Source organism: Electrophorus electricus, chromosome 9 (genome assembly GCF_041902795.1).
Source record: "Electrophorus electricus isolate QZ-2024a chromosome 9, ASM4190279v1, whole genome shotgun sequence".
Lineage (NCBI taxonomy): Eukaryota > Metazoa > Chordata > Actinopteri > Gymnotiformes > Gymnotidae > Electrophorus > Electrophorus electricus.
In genome coordinates, this window is record NC_137505.1 from 22,805,001 (window position 1) to 22,824,044 (window position 19,044).

The 19,044-nt window shown below is 39.2% G+C and overlaps 1 protein-coding gene across 3 annotated transcripts in view; it reads right to left on the reverse strand.

Annotated features, from left to right (window-relative positions):
- The window catches only part of tmeff2a (transmembrane protein with EGF-like and two follistatin-like domains 2a), a 71,372-nt gene extending 52,572 nt beyond the window's left edge, over positions 1–18,800 (reverse strand). The window contains exons 1-2 of one of the 3 annotated variants that reach the window (XM_027006793.3): positions 18,060–18,800; positions 1,867–1,976 (exon numbers count right to left, since the gene is read on the reverse strand). In XM_027006793.3, the coding sequence (XP_026862594.3) occupies positions 1,867–1,976; positions 18,060–18,237 (288 nt within the window). In that variant the 5' untranslated portion in view covers positions 18,238–18,800. Of the gene's footprint in view, positions 1–1,866; positions 1,977–16,892; positions 16,996–18,059 lie in introns of those variants that run through there. The other 2 variants (XM_081720914.1, XM_081720913.1) reach the window with 2 other exon arrangements.
- Positions 18,801–19,044: the final 244 nt, after the last annotated feature.

Below are 19,044 nucleotides of genomic sequence, written 5' to 3' on the forward strand. Positions count from 1 at the left end.
ATGCTTTCCTTGCCTCCAGGTTGCTAGGCTCACTTGCTAGATGATGCCAATGCTGGTTGATAAATTGAATCATAAGAGCTAATAAGACTACACAGTTTTAATAGTTAAAGTAACATAAAATCACACCATATTAATTTTGTAGGCTAACCATCCATTTAATGTCCAAATGGGTATAAGAGCTCAAATTCAAACCAGCTTTCATTGTTATATTTTACCTGAAGAGGAATTCAACAAAATAGTTAGTAATTTTTTTTTTTTAGGAAAATAGACAGCTAGGAGTGACACTACTATCCTGACATTTGCAGCATAAGTCAACATGTGTCTGGAGCCCATAATTCCTCTTCAAGAGATCACCAACTGGGTGCTCCACAACATGACGCAAAAAGGTAGGCATTACAGGGTCACTGGGAGTCATAAAAAAGGGCAAATCTCGAGCGGCCACGGCACCTGAAAGGCCTGCTGTGAGGTGAAGAAACATAGCTGAGCAGACATGGAGAGCTGAATGACCTCTATTCATCTCCGGGGACCAAACCTGCTTCCCCTCTTCCCGGTTAGCCGTAGCTTTGACTGCCTCGCCATCCGCCTTTCTCTCCTCTGCCCCTCCCCCCTCCACCCCCAGATCCGGCTACAGCATAACCCCTGAGAGGATCCTTCTTTGATGAATTACTCCACTTAATGGAATAAAGACATGGAGCCGTGATTAGGTTTAAGCCCTATGACGTCAGGCTCTTTCAGCCCCACATGTGGCCTCACCAGCCCCGGCTAGAGAGGGAAGCCAAGAGTGTGTGAGGGTCTTGATAGAGGTGACCGCCTCTGAAACGAAAATGCAATGACCCCGTGTGCCTGCAAGTACGATGGCCTCTGTCCTCAAATGGCGTCTTGGAGTCAGAGATTTACTTTGTATGGTTACAACAAAAACAATGAAGAAGAGGAAAAAAATTGACATTTTTTTGTATGTAACATTATTTATGTCACCAAAGAGACTAATGGTGCCTTGTGAGCTGGGATAAAAATAACTGACTCATTGAGTGTCTGTCTGTTCGGTGCTTTGGAAGCACTGTAATCCATTTTCATTTAGACTAAACTCAAATAGATTATTAAGGACGTCTCTCCTCTCCCCTCTCTCTCGTCTCTGTGCCCCATCACACTCCCTTATTCTATATTCCACAGTCGACTACAAATCAAGGCTAAACCAGATAGTAATAGTGATCTGCTCCCATGACCAGACGACAACGGTCCAGTGGTAATGCCAGCTGGGCGTGAAACAGTGGCACAAGAATTTCGTATATTAGTACAGTGCAGTTACTTTTATCAGAACACTTAACACACTTAAATCAGGTGTCTGGCATGTTAAAAAAGATTCAAAGTAAGGGATTATTCTTAATTTACGTAGATATACTAGTCAAAGAAGTACATCTTATCTGCATGATCAGCCAGACTCCCACATAGTATTGACTGGACAAAATTTAAAACTCCAAACGTATATAGAGAACAGGGTTGAGCTGAGCATGGAAAATAGAAATAGAAAGTAAAAATAAGTCCACTGCACATTGTGCAGAAATGCGAGGACTGCCTCTCAGACCCAGTCAAAGGCATCTGAAGACATCATGTGATCTCTCAGATTTACAGGGCCTGCAAGAGAAAGTCATGCCAAGCTTGTTCTTCATTAAAAGGGGCATTCAGTCCACCCTTTCATCCAAAGAAAAACAAAGCCTTTCACACCCTTTCAGACTACTGCCACGTGGCGGCAGCTGGCTCTGTAACGTGCTGTTTATGCTGTGTTAGACTGTATTGGTGGGGTGTGCTTCTTTAGAATGCTTGCACACATTGCCAGTTTAGTTTTTTCTGTGTCAAAATCACACTCACCTTGAAATCGCAAATGCATGTTATAATGTCCCCAATTCGAAGGCATTCACCGTCAAACTTGCAAGTGTTGGTGTCACAGAGGAAGAGATCTGTGTCTCGATCATCATCACCTGCAGAACCCACACACACACACACACACACACACACACACACACACACACACAAATATATATTTGCATACGACCACTTCAATACCCAACAATTATTGAGAATCATGAATTAATAATATTTGTTTAAGTACTGTCTGTGCTCTTATATTAATATCTAATAGAACCCACTGGAGGAATGACTCAGGGTAAATGTCCTCTGGCAGGTTATAACACAGCACGGCCCCAGAACACAGTTCAGCCCAGGGGGGCATGCCCCACAAGCTGCTCAGTTTGACTCTCATTGCTTTTATACAGAAAGTTCCCTTCACGAAAACAAAACAATCTGCACGCTTGGCATATCAGGGCACCAGTACCCGGGAAGTGCTGCTCCAGGCCTGAATGGCTGCTTCAGCTCAATATGGATGCTGAGCATGCCACCTACATGAGCTTCAGATTCTGCTGAGGTGTCTGACAGGATCATCAACCATGGGGCCATGCAGACTTTAAACCCAGCATGGATTCTGAAACAATGTTGATGAATCAGTTCTCGTTATTGGCCACCACTGAGTCAAAATTAAATGTGCCCTGCCGAAGGTTGCAGCTGACTGGTGTTCATTTAACAAATGAAAAATAACCCCTGAAAAAATTTGATCAGTTACCCTGTACTGTAGAGCTCTGCAATAAGCCACACAGCACGGAATGCGTTGTGACATCTTTTCTGATTACTTGAGAAAAACAATATTTGTATCATTTGCATTCTTTATGCATGACATCTATATTGCACAGTGTATAAACTGTATGATATGCAGTGTATTCCTCTCATATATTCAAATTCAAAATTCTATACATCATCATAATGAGGTTTTACTGCAACAAGAAATTGTTTTCCCTCCTTGGGATATTTGTTGTCAAAGCACATTAGCTTACGGCGAAGCATTACATTTTTACTCAGTCTCACATCACAGCTAGAAGGTACCGGAACAAGACTCAGCGCAACTGTAGCTGTAGCTGTGCTGATACCATCTACAGAGCCTAGCTGGAAGAGCAGTGCTACAGCAGCAAGATGCCTTACATAAGCCTCATTTACATGCCAATTACAGCAATTATCCACAGACCTCAGAAGCAGGAGGGACCACCTCCTCCTCCAAAAACAAAAAACCCCAACAACAAAACAAACAAACCAAAACCTTTTCATGCTACAGGGCATGAGATGGTCAAGCAAAGGGAAAGAACAGTAATGATGATTCAAACATAATCCGATACATTTTTTAAACGATTCAACAGTCTAAAAGCCCAATGTGTCATAGGCAATAAATTATCTGTCTTTTTCTGTAATAAGCTTTTATTTTAGAAATTTGTGTTTAATTTATATTGAATTGTTTTGTGAAATTTGTGTTTAATTTATATATGAATTGTTTACAATATCTCTGTAAAACTAACACCCGAAGCTATATCCACTGAAAACTAGAGTGTTATTAGGAAGGAATTTGGCTTGATAGTAAAATATTTGACTGCAGTGACTTTCATTTATTCAGTTTGTTGCTTAGTCTTGTGACGATAAATTGGTCAAATATTAGGAATATGCTTATTCAATTAAAAGTGTTAATAAACTAATGCTAATAAAATAGTAGTATCCAGTGAAACTAGCTGGTTACACAATGTTCTTTAAAATAGTTGAGTTAGCATTAGCTAGCTGTTGATCAGCCCATTTGCCCCAAGCAAGCAAGCAAGCAAACAAACAAACATCTGCTTCTTTTGTATTTTTACATATTTAATCCAAATATTTCCAGAATTGCTCTATCACCCACAGTTTTTTTTGTTCCAGTAGAAAAGAATGGAATGGCCATATATTCATAATATGAAAAAATCAACATCATCATCATCAACAACAACAACAACAAGAACAGCAGCAACAACAACAATAATAATAATTATAGTCAGAAGTAAGGTATGTACGGAACCAAGCACAGGTTGTGCCTTCTGTACTGAGGAATCCAAAGGACAAATGGATGTTACGGTTTAAGCATAAAAAACAGCACTAAGGTCAAACAGTAGAAGGATGTTAAAAGCAGGAACACAAAGATGGAGGACATTAATAACTCTCATAAGAGCAGTGTCAGAACCAGTGGGTGCTAAGTAACCAGAAAAGTGCAGAAAAGTGGTGGTTGTTTTGTAGATGACCGCAATCTCTCACACCTTTGCTACAAAGGGGGAGAATGGCCTTTATGTAAGTTAGGATTTATCAAGACCAGAGAATTGTAACTCTAGCAGTATTAGGCGCCATTGGGATGAAGCCTGGGGTTAAAGATGTATTTATCAAATGAATGAGAGACAGAATTTAAGATGTCTAACACAGAACAGATTTTAGGAACAGAGGTGGAGTGCTGAAAAAATTCTGAGAGGATTTTCTGAGAGCAAGTAGCACTGGAGCTACAGTGGAGAATGTATTGAAGCTGTCCTTAAAGCTAGGAAGATCTGACAATGTTCCACAGAGCTAGAAGCATGTGAGGTGGGGTTTGGCTCAGTTTGTTTATGGTTATGAAAGTGATTTTTCACAACACAGAAGCAGTAAGAAAAATGGGCCATGTTTAGAGCATACACTCGAGCATATGCAAGCCCATGCATTTCCTCACTCTGAGCTATGCAGTGACCCATGGAAAGGGACCATTGGAAATATGAACCCATACCAAAAGAGTTTAGAAATGTCCAATGATGAGATTCCCAGTAAATAACCTGAGCCAGTAATGTGATTCAAGCTAGATGAGCAGATCAGGGCCAATGTCAAAACTCAAATGTCATTCCAGGATAATGAACATGCTGTCTTAAAGAACCTGTCAAACGCTCAGTAACAACATAGCAGCTGCATTCACGGGCCACTTCATTAGAAACACCTGTATACCTTCTCCTTTGTGGAGTTATACAATCAGCCAATCATGTGGCAGCTGCACAGTCCCTAAAATTATACAGACGCAGGTTGAGATCTTCAGCTAACATTCACAATAAATGTCACAATGGGAAAACAATGTGATAACTGTCTTTGATCATGGCATGGTTAGTGGGCTGGTTTCACTATCTCATAAACTGTTGATCTCCTGGGATTTTCTTGCACAACAGTCTCTAGAGTGTCGCAGAATGGTAAAAAACCAAAAACAAAACACATCTAATAAGTGGCAGTTCTTCACACAGACATGCTTTGCTTATGAGTGAGGTCAGAAGAGAATGGCCAGACTGGCTTGAGCTGAAAATAAAGCTACGGTAGTCCAAAATACTCTTTACAACCATGGTGAGCAGAAAGACCTCTTAGAACATACAACACCTTGACCTTTGAGGTAGATGGGCTATAGCAGCAGAACACCACAGCAGGTTCAACTCCCGTCAGCAAATAACAGGACTCTAAGGCAACAGTGGGCACAAGCTCACAGAAACAGTTAAAAATTGGAAAATCGTTGCCTGGTCTAATGAATCTCAATTCCTGTTGTGAAATGCAGATGGTAGGGTCAGAATTTGGCATAAACAGCATGAGTCTCTGGACCCAGCCTGCCTTGTGTCAACAGTTCAGGCTGGTGGTCATGTAATGGTGTGGGGAGTGTTTTCTTGGCAAGCACTGACCCTCCATTACCAGTGGAGCATGGTTTGAATGCCAAAGCCTGTCTGAGTACTATTGGGGACCATGTGCATCCCCTTATGGCCACAATTTACCATCTTGTAATGTCTAGATCCAGCATGATAATGCACCATGTCACAAAGCACAAGTCAACTCGATATGGTTCTGCAACAGTAAGTTCAGTGTACTTCAGCAGCCTCCCCAGTTGCCAGGTCTGAATCGAGTATACCACCTTTGGGATGTATAAAGAAATGTGTAATGGAAGGTATAATGGAAGGTATAGCAGAAAAATTGAAAGCAATTATGTGATACAGTCATGTCAGTATGGACCAAAATCTTGATTATTTTATTGAATCCTCACTTCCCACACCATTACCCAACCACCTTATGGAATCAACACTTCCCACACCATTACCCAACCACCTTATGGAATCAACACTTCCCACACCATTACCCAACCACCTTATGGAATCAACACTTCCCACACCATTACCCAACCACCTTATAGAATCCCCGGCACAAACAAATTGAGGCTGTTCTGAGATCAAACAGCAGCCCTACCTGGTAAAAAAAAGCTCCTGATGAAGTGGCTGGTGACAGTAGTGTCAGCATGCATATAGCATTCATACAGCATGCATACAGTGTTCATACAGCATGCATACAGAATTCATACAGTATGCATACAGCAGGAATACAGCATTCATACAGCATGTATGCAGCATGCATACAGTTTTCATACAGCATGCATACAGCATTCATACAGTATTCATACAGCATGCATACAGTATTCATACAGCATGCATACAGCATTCATACAGTATTCATACAGCATGCATACAGTATTCATACAGCATGCATACAGAATTCATACAGTATTCATACAGCATGCATACAGTATTCATGCAGCATTCATAAACCATTCATACAGCATTCATACAGCATGCGTACAGTATTCATACAGCATGCATACAGAAAAGCTCCAACAGAACCACAGCGTAGCTTAGTCAGAGGAAAACCTGATTGGTTCATTTGGTCCAGAGAGAAAATTAGTTATTAGAAAAATGTATTTGGGACAAAGAACGCTGTAAGCAGTGGAGTCGAGCCATCAGTTTATACCAAGATTTTACAGCATAAATGGGTGGCATTTAACTTTCAAACCTCTTTAAAAAAAATCCCTGCCAAGCCACTGTTCTGTCACAGCACCATTCTCTCCCTTCAGTCAAGGTTTGGATAAAAGTACATCCCAGGAGATCGCTGCATGTTTAGAGTCATATCATCTCCTGGTTGTTGCCAATTTTCAGTGAGAAGGGGTTTTTGTTTCTGAGGAATTTGGTCAGTAAGGATTGCTTTACTTGTCTTGGAGTGAGAGGTTAACAGTGCAAATGGTAAATAACTATAGAGGGTCCTAGGGAAGAATGAAAGATTTAAGACAGGGTAAAGAAAGCTATGCTTTGTTGCTACTGTTGCTCCATAGACCTGGAGTGTTGTGTAGCTGTAGAGTGGAGACTGTGTTATCAGGAGCAGACTGAACAGTAGGCCAGCACTTTGCCCTGTTCACTTAGCCAGCACTATAATATAGACAGCAGTTAATGCAATGAAAGTAACACAGATTAAATGGAATTCTCTTTCAGAATATGCAACTGACATGATATCATAAAAATATAAGCTCTGCTGTACTGCTGTACCATGGCAAAAAATACAGAAGGGATGGTATATATACAACAGTACAGACAAAAGGGAGACATTAGGCTACCTTTCCAGCAATAAAACTGGTGACAGCAGCCTAATGAGGATTTCTGGCCCACTCACTGCAGATGTGAAAAAGCACATATCAAACATCCATTCAGCTCAATGGCTAAAAGCAGTTTTTAAAAAGAACCTGTCAAGATTCTGATTAGCCTCACACATTGAACATGTTATTCCCTCTATGCTACAGTTGCAGCCGTATAGTGACTGTTATGGTATAAAGCAAACAAATTGTAGAAATAAAGCTTTCAGTGTCATGCTGAGGACAAGTCATCTCAGTTGCAGACTTGAGAATTTCAGTCTTTAAATTCAAGCATCAAAACACAGAAGGTCTATCTGCATTTACCAGGAATTTCTTGAAAATGAATAACATCATTCCTTTTCATATGTTTATCTTATCAATATGGTCATTTTTTAAAACAGTAGGCAATATATTGATCTGTGCCTTCTAAGGTAGCTTAAGAGTTTTGTAGTTTGCCGACAATAGCACATTAATCAATGTTTCTTCGAAACCGCAGCACAGGCCAGAGGTCAGCACTTGACCTCGGTGGCTGATTTGCACCGAGAGGCCTCTTTCAGACAGGATGTGATCCTAAAAGCTCCTGCACCCACAGTCATTCTGAAACATCCAACGGCAGTTCTAACTAATCACTCTACATCATCTGTTCCCTCTAGGACAGGGTGCAGTACAACGGTTTGCTTGGGCTGCTGTCTGCCTCTTCACATTCTGACATCCACTCTTTCCATTAGAAAGCCATTCTCTGCTTTATAAGGCATGTAAATACTTAGAAAGCCATTATCTGCTTTATAAGTCATATAAATGCTTAAAAAGTCATTCTCTGCTGGTTTTTGGTCCAAGCTCAGTACGAGCATTTTAGGTATCGTGGACATGCTTGAATGATATACTATTTTGGGGTTAAGAACTATTTCCAGATACTCATTAAGGACTTCTTTGGCATTTAGGATCATGCTATTAATGATGGCATATAGTAAGACATTCTCATTACTGACAAATAAATATAGACAAATGTTAATTGGCCATTTATCACTGAGGTTTTCTAAATGCTCATGTTGATGTTCATATTAGTTCTGTTGATTTTACATTTACATTTACGGCATTTGTCAGAAACTCCTCTTCAGAATGACTTACAAAAGTACTTTGTCATTTACTCATAGAATGTATATTAGCCAGTACAGTAGTTTGGGGTCCAAGATAACACTGAACTAGAATGCTGTTGAAATACAGGGATCAATGCTGATGCCTAGAAGTGCAAAACACAAGCTCTGTAACAGACAACAATAAGTGCAATAAATAATACTCTTCAACAAGTACTACAGTTTCAGTTAGTTAACATAGGAACAGGATCAGTGGTCATTTAAATATTCCACGAAGAGATGCCACTTCAATCCGCATTTGGAGACTGAATGGGACTCTGCTGTTCGGACAGCAAGCAGAAGTTCGTCCACTATATGGGAACCAGGACAGAGAATAGTCTCGATACTTGTCTCCCATGAGAATTGAAGTATGAAGTTTCAAGACAAGTCGTACTTGAGGTTCAAAGTACTCGAGGCATGGCTCGGGCTTTGACCATTGACATCATGTATGAAGGGGCTGGTCCATTTTTGGCTTTGTAGGTGAGCATCAAGATTTTAAATCTGATGTGGGCAACTACTGGAAACCAGTGCAGGCAAGGCATATTTTGGTATTGGTGAATGCATTTCCACACTTATACAGGAAATGCACAGCATACATTTATCAAGGCTGTATATGCTGTGTCATTGTTCCATATGTTTATACAGCTGTGACACTGGCATGGTAATGGCCTCTGCACTGTTATTAATGTATCACGCACAGCAGGCTTGCTGGAGCTTTGACATGCCTAAGCATCACTGCTGGGCTGAGATGTGTCTGCAGCAGTTAGCCGTGGTCCTGTCACCTAACCCTGAACTCACAGTATGGCCACTGATTTAGAATCAGAGGATGCAGCTGACACTTAACACAAAACGTACAAGAAAGACCGAACCACTGTGTTCAGTCACATTCAATCTCCCCAATGACACTTTTATTGTTTTGGACCTTTGGCAAATTAGATGAATCTTGTTTTTTCTTCTTAGTCTGGATAAATAACTAATAGCTACACAACATATCTTGAAGACAAAGTAAGTTTCATGTTTTATAATGAATGGTTACTATGGGTAAATGCTTTTCCTTACCTAAACAATCAAGAATATTTAAGCAGAGTTGCTGACTAGTCAGTCATGTGGAATTTTTAAAGTAAAAAAAAAAAAGCATGTTAATTAAACACAGGAAAAATGCAGTTCAGTAAAGCTAACCCAAGATTAAATAAATAAACCGCTGGAAGATCTCCAGGAGGGGATACGCTGATATAAATACGCCGGTGTTAGCTAGAGGGAATGCCTGATTGGATAATGTCTTCCCAACTGGTAAATAAGCTGCATATAATGTTGCTTTGATGTAATTTGTGTGCATCATGCAAGTGTTAGCTAGATGCTTGCGGAATTGAATAATGGCTGAATGAAATACGGCGAATATCTTTGAAATTCTCGAAGCGCAACAACATGATTTAATTTATGCAAAACTGTCAGTCTGGGCATATTTTATATGACAGAAATGAAAGGTAATTCAAGACTTCACTGATATCTAAGCTCCAAAGTTTAATGAAATTTTTAAAAAGTTGTGTGTTCTAATTACTTAAAGTTAATTTAATAAAATTAAACTGACAATAATAAAATATAAAAATATAATATAATATAATATAATATATATATATTATATTACTATATATATATATATATATATGTATATATATATTATATATATATATATATATATATATATATATATATATATATATATATATATATATATATATATATATATATAAATCTTAAAATAAACCAGTAATAATACTGTGATACGGAAAATACTTGTGTCTGACAGAACAGATACATCAACTCATGTATATAGCAAGGTGCAGAATAGCGAATCATATATAGGCTATGAACAGCATGTTTTTATTATGACATACATTTAGCGTCACAGAGTCTGTAGTGATCATACAAACAATAGTAAGCAAATAGCCAGCATACATAGCTGCATCAATAACTTGATATTTTATTGTAAATGAGTAAGAATACTCATATTAGGAAAAATGTGTGATACTGTGTCACAAAAACACAACACAGCCATCGCTTCAACTTAGCACTTTGATTAAGCAGCCTTACTTCTGACTCAGCATCTTATTACAGCTTATGACACCACTCTACAATGAAGTGTTACAGTGCACTGTCATAACCTGTCATTAACACTGTGTAATAGCCTGTATCAGGGCCCTGTTATAACCTTTACAAGCATTCTGTAATAACCTGTATGACCACTCTGTAAGTACCTGGATCAGTCTAAGTGGAGTTTCATTATTCCACAAAAGCTATCATGCTTGGTTTTTTGGCAGGTAGTCCTAACAAAGATTACGGACTCTCTGAGTCTCACCTCATTGCCCTGAGAGCACATCAGCCTGGGCCACCTGAGGTATCAAGAATACATGGCTGGAGGAGCCTGGAGGACAGTGAGAGGCGGACATGGGACAGTGGAGGGTGGACATCAGGGGGACGTGATGGGACAACATCCAGTACTCTCTAATTTTAGTCTCTAAATCACAATGTTTTTACGAAAACAGGCTATGGTGTGCTGACAATTAACCAATCGCTTCCACTGAACAGACCAACCTCTGTGGGCTAAGCCTTGGTAGGTAAGTTTAACATCCATACTCCAGTGTTTAATCTATGGCCTAACAGTATTTACCCTGAATAAAACTTGAGCAGTGGTTTAAGATGCATTTACAAAAATGTCAAAAGACACTAATGAGATGCCTGTGGTGTAAAATAAAACACTTCATTAATTATTAATCTTGCATAGTAACACTTTCCCAAAATATAACATGCATGGATAATGCAATAATGCACAGTGGCATAACTAAAGGGGGGCCACAGCAACTGGGCCCCTTACAATTTCAATTTCCATCAACGGAAATTGATCCTTAACAATGTATTCATTATTTATACCTCTATAATCTATAAAGTGTACAATTAATTACATTAAAATATATTAAAAATATATTAAAATATTTCAATAAAATATGTACATCGCATTGTAATGGTTCTTAGGAAAATTCTTATTTGGTCAGTAGCGTGTGAACTAAATATGACCTATATTTATTGTGGTCCAAACAACTAGTATAACATAAATGTTTAGGTTAATGTTAGAGAAGGCTTTGGCGTTTTATGTGCTCTGTGGTGTACTGATGGTTCATGAGAAGGTGCTACACAAGTTCAGGCACAAAAGCTCAAAGCTCAAAAGCTACAAATGTGAGCTGTTGGATGAATTACACAGACATCCTCAACAGGACTCTTGCTTCAGTTAATGTACTGGCTGTTCTGCCCACTGAAAATGCCAGAGATAAGAATTTGAAATTGAAGTCTAACGTAGATTATTCTGCTGTGTGCAAGGCATGTTGCACAAACTTCACCTGAGTGCATGCCTAAAGCACTGAAGCTTTGACTTAACTGAGACATAAAAATAGCAGGCAAATTATGTTTTTTTTTATTGATCACAACACACACACACTCTCTCACACACACACACACACACACACACACACACACACACACACACACACACACACACACACACATATACAAGGGGCCATTAGATCCTGATTGTGCCACTGATATTGCATTATATAGCATTTAGCTGCAAAATCAGGTCTAAAATGATAAGGAACTTGTGCATTACATGGAAGAAGGTGGAAGCTGGAAGCTGTCTGCAATGATTTTTGAAGGCAGTCCTTCTTGACTGACACAAACAATGCAAGTGCTAACCCTCTCCACAAAAAGAAGGCCATCAAAACTATTTTAGAGACAATATATAGACACTAGGCAGAGTTTCAGATCAGGGCCATATAAAAGCATTTTTTAAAATACTGCAATTCTGTAGAAGAATAAAATGCTGGGCTGCTCTTTCAAAAACCACTTGACCGCCTAATATTGTAACAAATAACTAACAAATAATCCTAAATTATATATTGATGAAACAATGTGTTAAGTCTTACCAAGTCTGTATCCCTTTATCTAAAAATGCTAGAAAATGTGTCATTTGACTGAACGGAAATTTATGTGTACATGTAATTACAGGTCCTAAAAAAGTGTGTATGTAAATATGACAAAAAACACATTCTTATGAACAGGACCTGGGCAGTACATCATGAGACCATAAGTTGAAATGTAAAAATGTACCAGAATTTTGTCACACTAAAGCACTTTAACAGCTGTAAACGAGACGTTTTTATTTCTAACAGGTGCTTTTGCTTGGCAGTGGCATACTGCCTTGGTCACCTCCTGAACCACCGCCGCTCGGCTAACTTCATATGCATAGTCCAGTCAGTATTAATTTGGTGCACCATAGCCCATCCCGGGTAATTACGAATGCACATACACTGTTCAAAATTCTGCCTAATGAACACAAACACTTGCCCAAGGTCATATTTTCCCACAGAGCTTCACTGAATATAACCTAATTGGATGGGAAAATGTCCAATTTTATAACACTGACACAACTCCCCGTGGTTTGTGAAGCAATCCGAAATAATAATTAGACTGTTGTGTAAAAGGATGAAAGAGATGGTGATTATTATACACCAATAACATGACAAAGGAATCAAAACAGGTCTGAGACCAGTTATTGGCAGGCCATTTTTATCATTTACTCATGACCTTCACTTCTGTTTTTTGTCAAACTGGCTTAAAACCGACAGTGAATTGTGAATGTTGGTCCTATAAACAAATAACACTTAATTACAAATAACACCTAAAGTGACATAAATATTTTCTTATATATTAATTTTTTTTATTGACTAATTTTATATGGATTATTATATTATCCTATAATGTTTTTAATGAAAGCCTTTCAATTATAAATGGATATGATGTTGCCCCATTAAACAAGCCATTGACATGACATGTCGACATAAATCCTCTGAAAGATATGAACAATCCTTCCTTTTTAATAACAGGCAATAAACTGCTTTCTAAAACATTTCCGCATATAAGAGGACAGTAATGAATCAGCTTATACAGTGAACATCAGCAATATTCCAGGAGAAAGAACAATGATCCAGCCCATAAGTGCACATCACAGAAATAAACTTTCCCTCCTTGCACTGAAAGGAAACATTGGCTGGTGTTTTCTTCATTTACACTTCTCTGTTGCTTCTCCCAGAAAGTGTCAAGATTTGATCAGGCCCAGTGGGTTAAGTCTCGTCCTGCATCTACACATGTGCCAAGCACACAGATATCAGGACAGGGACAAGGCTGACTGTGCCTGCTCCCTGCGCAACTGTTTCAGGACGATCTTACAAATACATTAATTATTTAAAAAACAAAACAAGCCAGCAAACATCAAATATTCGAAGGTTGATGTTTATACACTGCTGAAAAAAGCATTAGGTCACTTTTTTGACCAAAAAATGTCTTAAAACTGAGAGCATTTGCTTTATTTGTAAATGTCTTTGGTATATTTGTGTCTGAGTGATTAAAAAACAAGACATTTCAGTTTAATGGCATCTGATGTCATCATTAATATATTGAAAAATTAGCAAATTGTAATGGATTCTTTGATTTCTTATAAAACAAATAGCCTGTTTAAACTGTTATATTGTAAGAGGTTGTATGGCAATTTGTCCAAATATGATCTATTTGAACATGTACCAGGCCTCATATTTATTTTACAGTATATTTACATTTATTTTAACCTAGTGAAGATGATGTAAATGAATAAACATACATTTCAGGATGATATACTACTACTAGTACTACTACAACTACTTCAACAACTACTACTACTACTACTACTAAATTACTACTACTACTACTAAATATAATAAGAAAAATAATATTAATAACACTTAGGAATATTCATTATTATTATTATTATTATTATTATTATTATTATTATTATTATTATTATTATTATTAGTAGTAGTAGTAGTATAGAACTAATTCTAATAATAAGAAAGTCCATTTGAAGTTGCTACTTTCACTACGTCACGAACACCATCCCAGATACGGAAGACTTGACCAACGTCTTTTCATTACTGTAAGAAATCAGGATGGGCTGTCCGCTACAATGTTTAAACAGTAAATCAGCAAATTCCAGAGCAGAACCATCAAGACTTACTAACCTCTTTCTGTAGAAGCTAATAAAGCAGCACACTGAGAAAGCCCAACTGCTACATACGTCTGTTATAAAGGGAAAACAAGCATGTCTCTGACATCACTAGTAATAACTGTGGATAATAGATGAATGCAGTGATGTAATTAGCAGCCTCTTATGTTCTCACCATTACACCTTCCTGCCTTGCAGCGGTTATGCTTTTCCGATTTCTGCTTACTCTTCACCACTATGCTAATTATAATTACAATGCTTAACAATTATAATGCCTAATAATATAATAACTGGGTGTTATTTATATGACAATGGACATTGTTAGTCCCTTATCCTTTACCTTTAGGCCTCAAAAGAATTTTGCTCAATTTTGTCCTTTAATCAGGAGAGTAAATAAGTACAAGTACTCTACCTTACTTAAATTCCATTTAGGTTTTCATACATTGTTTCATAATTCACATTTGTCTAAAAACAAGCTACACTTTGGTAAGTTTGTAAAGATTGTATAAAGTTTATAGAGTGCATATATTTTATATTGAATGAAGTGAGAGTGAAACTACCATTGATTTATTGTTACTTTGGATAATTAAGTATAACTAGGTGCATTTGTTTGAATAGTATACCACCTCACATAGATTACACTGCCACAAGCAAATTCACCCACACCTCAGAAAACAACATATTAACCTTTTAAAATGTATTTATTTATATATATAGTTTACTTTTGGTATCAAAGTACATTATAGTGCACATACTTGGATAGCTTTCATTTTAATAGAGTAAAACTACATTGAGATTTCTACTTTGATCAGTGTGAATTTGATTACTTCATTCAATGCCGCTTAAAAATAATGATGTTTGGTTACTTTATCATGTGTAGGCTAATCCATATACTTGAAATGCCAAGTCTTTATGTAGGATGGTATATTCTTCACCTCCCAGGATCTACAAACTGCACCGCAACTGAGGGCACGTGCTGGCAGTAAGTAAGAACATATTCTCTAAAATAGCTGGGACCCTTATCAAATATTGGAGATTTTGTGTAAAAGTCGTTTGTTTTATGAGGTCTACATCTAATTTGAACCCTATAGTGCTAATAAAATACGAAAACATAAAATAACTGTGCAAACTGTCCTGGCGATCCAAAGAACGCATCTGCTAATAATAGCAACACACGGTGAGCGAGAGCCTCCCTTCTGTCTCCAATTCACTTTGAAACCTTCATTTCATCATCTCTGATGTCATCACATTTCTATATTTGGGCTCTCTCGCTCTCTCTCTCTCTCTCTCTCTCTCTCTCTCTCTCTCTCTCTCTCTCTCTCTCTCTGTGTGTATGTTTGTGTGTGTGTGTGTGTGTGTGTGTGTGTGTGTGTGTGTGTGTGTGTGTACACATATACATATACAAGAGCTTTCGTATTAATCACGAAAACGAAAACGTTCACTGAACGACCGTAACGGCATATACAAGCTAAGTAATTCAAAGCATAAAATTAATTTATCTTTCATCTACAAATGGAAAACTGCTCATGCTACTTATTTTATCTAGGCTATTTAACGCGCCGCTCACCTACTTTGAGAAACAAACAATAATAATAATAAAAAAAGCTTTTATCCAACAACGCTATAATACTTGCTTGTGTTCTCACAAGTGATTAGCGTTTGCAGTGGTCAAATCAATAGAGTGGAAATGTTTGACTACACCACTTCGGTAGTCTTATCTCGTCAGTTAATGCTTGCGCAAAAAGTTTTTAGCTGCACACTGACATGTCAGCTAGGATGCAAAACAAGCGTTGTCTGCAAACTTTGACACAACTTACAAAGTCTCCTGCATGCCGCTGTTATGAGATATACAACAAGGAATGTGAATGAGATGCAAAGATAAATGTTTGGGTCGAGACCTTGTTACCCAAGGCAACCGAATGATTGATATGCGAGCACAAGAGCCAGGATCAGAAATATGCAGCACGTAGCCGCGGTGGTTCTCGCTTGCAGGCACAGGTACCCTAATTATTATTTCAGTCAGTTGAACGGTCTCTCACTAACGCTCAAGACATCGCAGGGGCGATAGGTAAAAAGACAAAATACAAAAGCTGGTCGGTCCACTGCGCCTCAAACGCATCTGTATCTATAAAGTATTACAGGTTTCATTAAAACGCTTGACCCTTCTGCCATAATCCGTTGAAAAAAGATACGCATTTTAAATATTTACCCTTAATCAGAGGAAGCTCGCAACTCGACAATAAGTGCACTTCTGGTGGTAGATAATCGCCCTGAACAGGCCGGTAAATCTGGCCTGTTTTCAGTCGCATACAGCCGCTTTTAAAAGAATAGCTTGTTATAGTCTTACATCGAAGGTGCACCGTAAAATCCTTGGTGATCAGCGAACTCTTGCAGTGTGGTATGTGTCCAAAGAGCTCAGTCAACATGAGAGATTTTTCTGTGTAACTAGTGCGTCAGTCTTCCGTAGGAGAGAAATGCATCAGATCATAATAAATAAAAAACGCGCTGTCAAAAGATTTAAAGGGGCGGTGATCTACTGTGATTACAATAATAGCTTTGGGTTTAAAAGGATTTAAAAAACCCTATTTATAACGACCCACTTTACTGATGACTTTACTGACTTTACAGAATGAAACGTCCTCGAAAGACAACTGTTAAACGTTCACTGTTAGGGAAGCCGAGCACCAGGTAGTCTCATAAACTTAAAAAAAAGGACTAGCTTATATGGCCCATTAATGTCGAATTACATTTGCTTTTATAATTATTAATAAATAGTTTACAATTTTTCTTGTTGGTATCGCTGTTTGACATTCATTCAACATATCTGTTGATTTGTAAGGCCTTGAACAAGGAAAAAGGAGCGATGTTTTGGAGACATTGAGGCGGTGTCGTGCGCGTAGTACCTCCGCTTATCCTTATAAGTAACTTGTTCCTCACTCAAATGAGTCGTTTGTGGCAGGAGAATTCCAGCAGACTATCCCCAGCCACAGTCTAGTCCGAAATAGACTCCATTTGCTTTGCCACCCAGTGAAACATAAGCACCGTCACACTATGTCGGTGAATTTTAAGGCAGATGTGCACAGCTGAACATCGCTGCAGGTGTTGGTAAAAACAAAGCAAAACAAAACAAAACAGAAACAAGCAGATTTTAGCAGGCTGTTGGGTTCATTTATCATCACACACCATCGTCGTCGTATCAAAGCTTCTATAAATATAGAATATATTCTGTATATTTCGTTGTAGGCTTACGGTCAGGTATACGTTTGGGACTGAACAGGGCAACCTCTCGGCACTGACAAGGAGGACCGTTATCTCCAGGAGGAGTAACGCAGCACCAAGAATCCTCACACCCTGGAACTGGTACAAGATTTGAAGTCGTTGTGTCGGTGAACTTTTATATCACTGCGTCGGCAGCTGTGATTTCCGATCGCCAAGTAGTCTGACAACATCGCATGTAGAATCAAACAGCTCTGCTAAAAGAGGAAAGCAGCGAACAACTTCGGCTATCACTTACCCGAGCAGTTCCATCCCGTCGGAGTCTGACAGTCACTAAGGGAAGACGGAAATGCGCGAAGTTGTTGCACCGGGAAAGTAGCGATAAACGAGACGACAGCAATCCACAGCCAGTCTCTCACTATGAGGCTCCACGGGCGTCGAGGCTGCTGTAACACCGCTGCCGCCGTGAAACCCATCTCAGTTTCCCCGAAAGCCCAGGCGACGCGGACACAATTTACAGAAGAGCAACGGCAGCCCCAGTCCAAACGCTGTAACCGTCGGTGGGAAGCTTAGAGGCCAAGAGAGGGACATCTTCCGAGGGAGGGAGCTTGCCCCATGAAGCGCTTGTTTCAGAGTAACCGACGGATCCGCCCGAACCGAAGACGTGCAGCTGTAATATGAAAAGGGGTGTTTTGGGTGCCGAGGTTGTGAAACGATGAAAGGGAGGATGAGGATGGTACTGGGATTTAAGGGAAACGTGCCAGGCGGTCAGCAAGCAGGTACAAGATGTCCAGAAAGTGAAAATAAAAAAAGGAAACTAAAAGGGACGAACGAGGTGGTTTAAGGAAACATACATAAAGAAAAAATGCATTTCCATTTGTGTAACGCGCCGAAGTAGTTTGTAACATCCAGTAGCGAAGAGAACCTATTGTCTGGGTGTAGTCTCCTTACTTCGAGCGCATAAACGCGCAACGAGTTTGTCAGACCGCCTCGTGCACTCCCATTGCTCGGTGCCCGTTTTCCACAATAACGCACTGAACGCGAGCAGCAGGTCTCCAGTCCGCTTATGATCACGTGGTCGCGGAGAGGAGGGGTGGGTATTATGGCGCTCATTGGGTGAGAAGGATGCAGGAGTGTGAACGCCGAGGCGTCGGTCCAGCATTTCGACGGCCAGTTTTAAGCAGCGTCCGTCCCCGAAGCACACTTTAATGGGTTTGATCTGGCAGTGTGCGGAGGAGAGGGCATGTCGCCCTGACCATGTAACCTAGCCTGGCCAGTTTGAG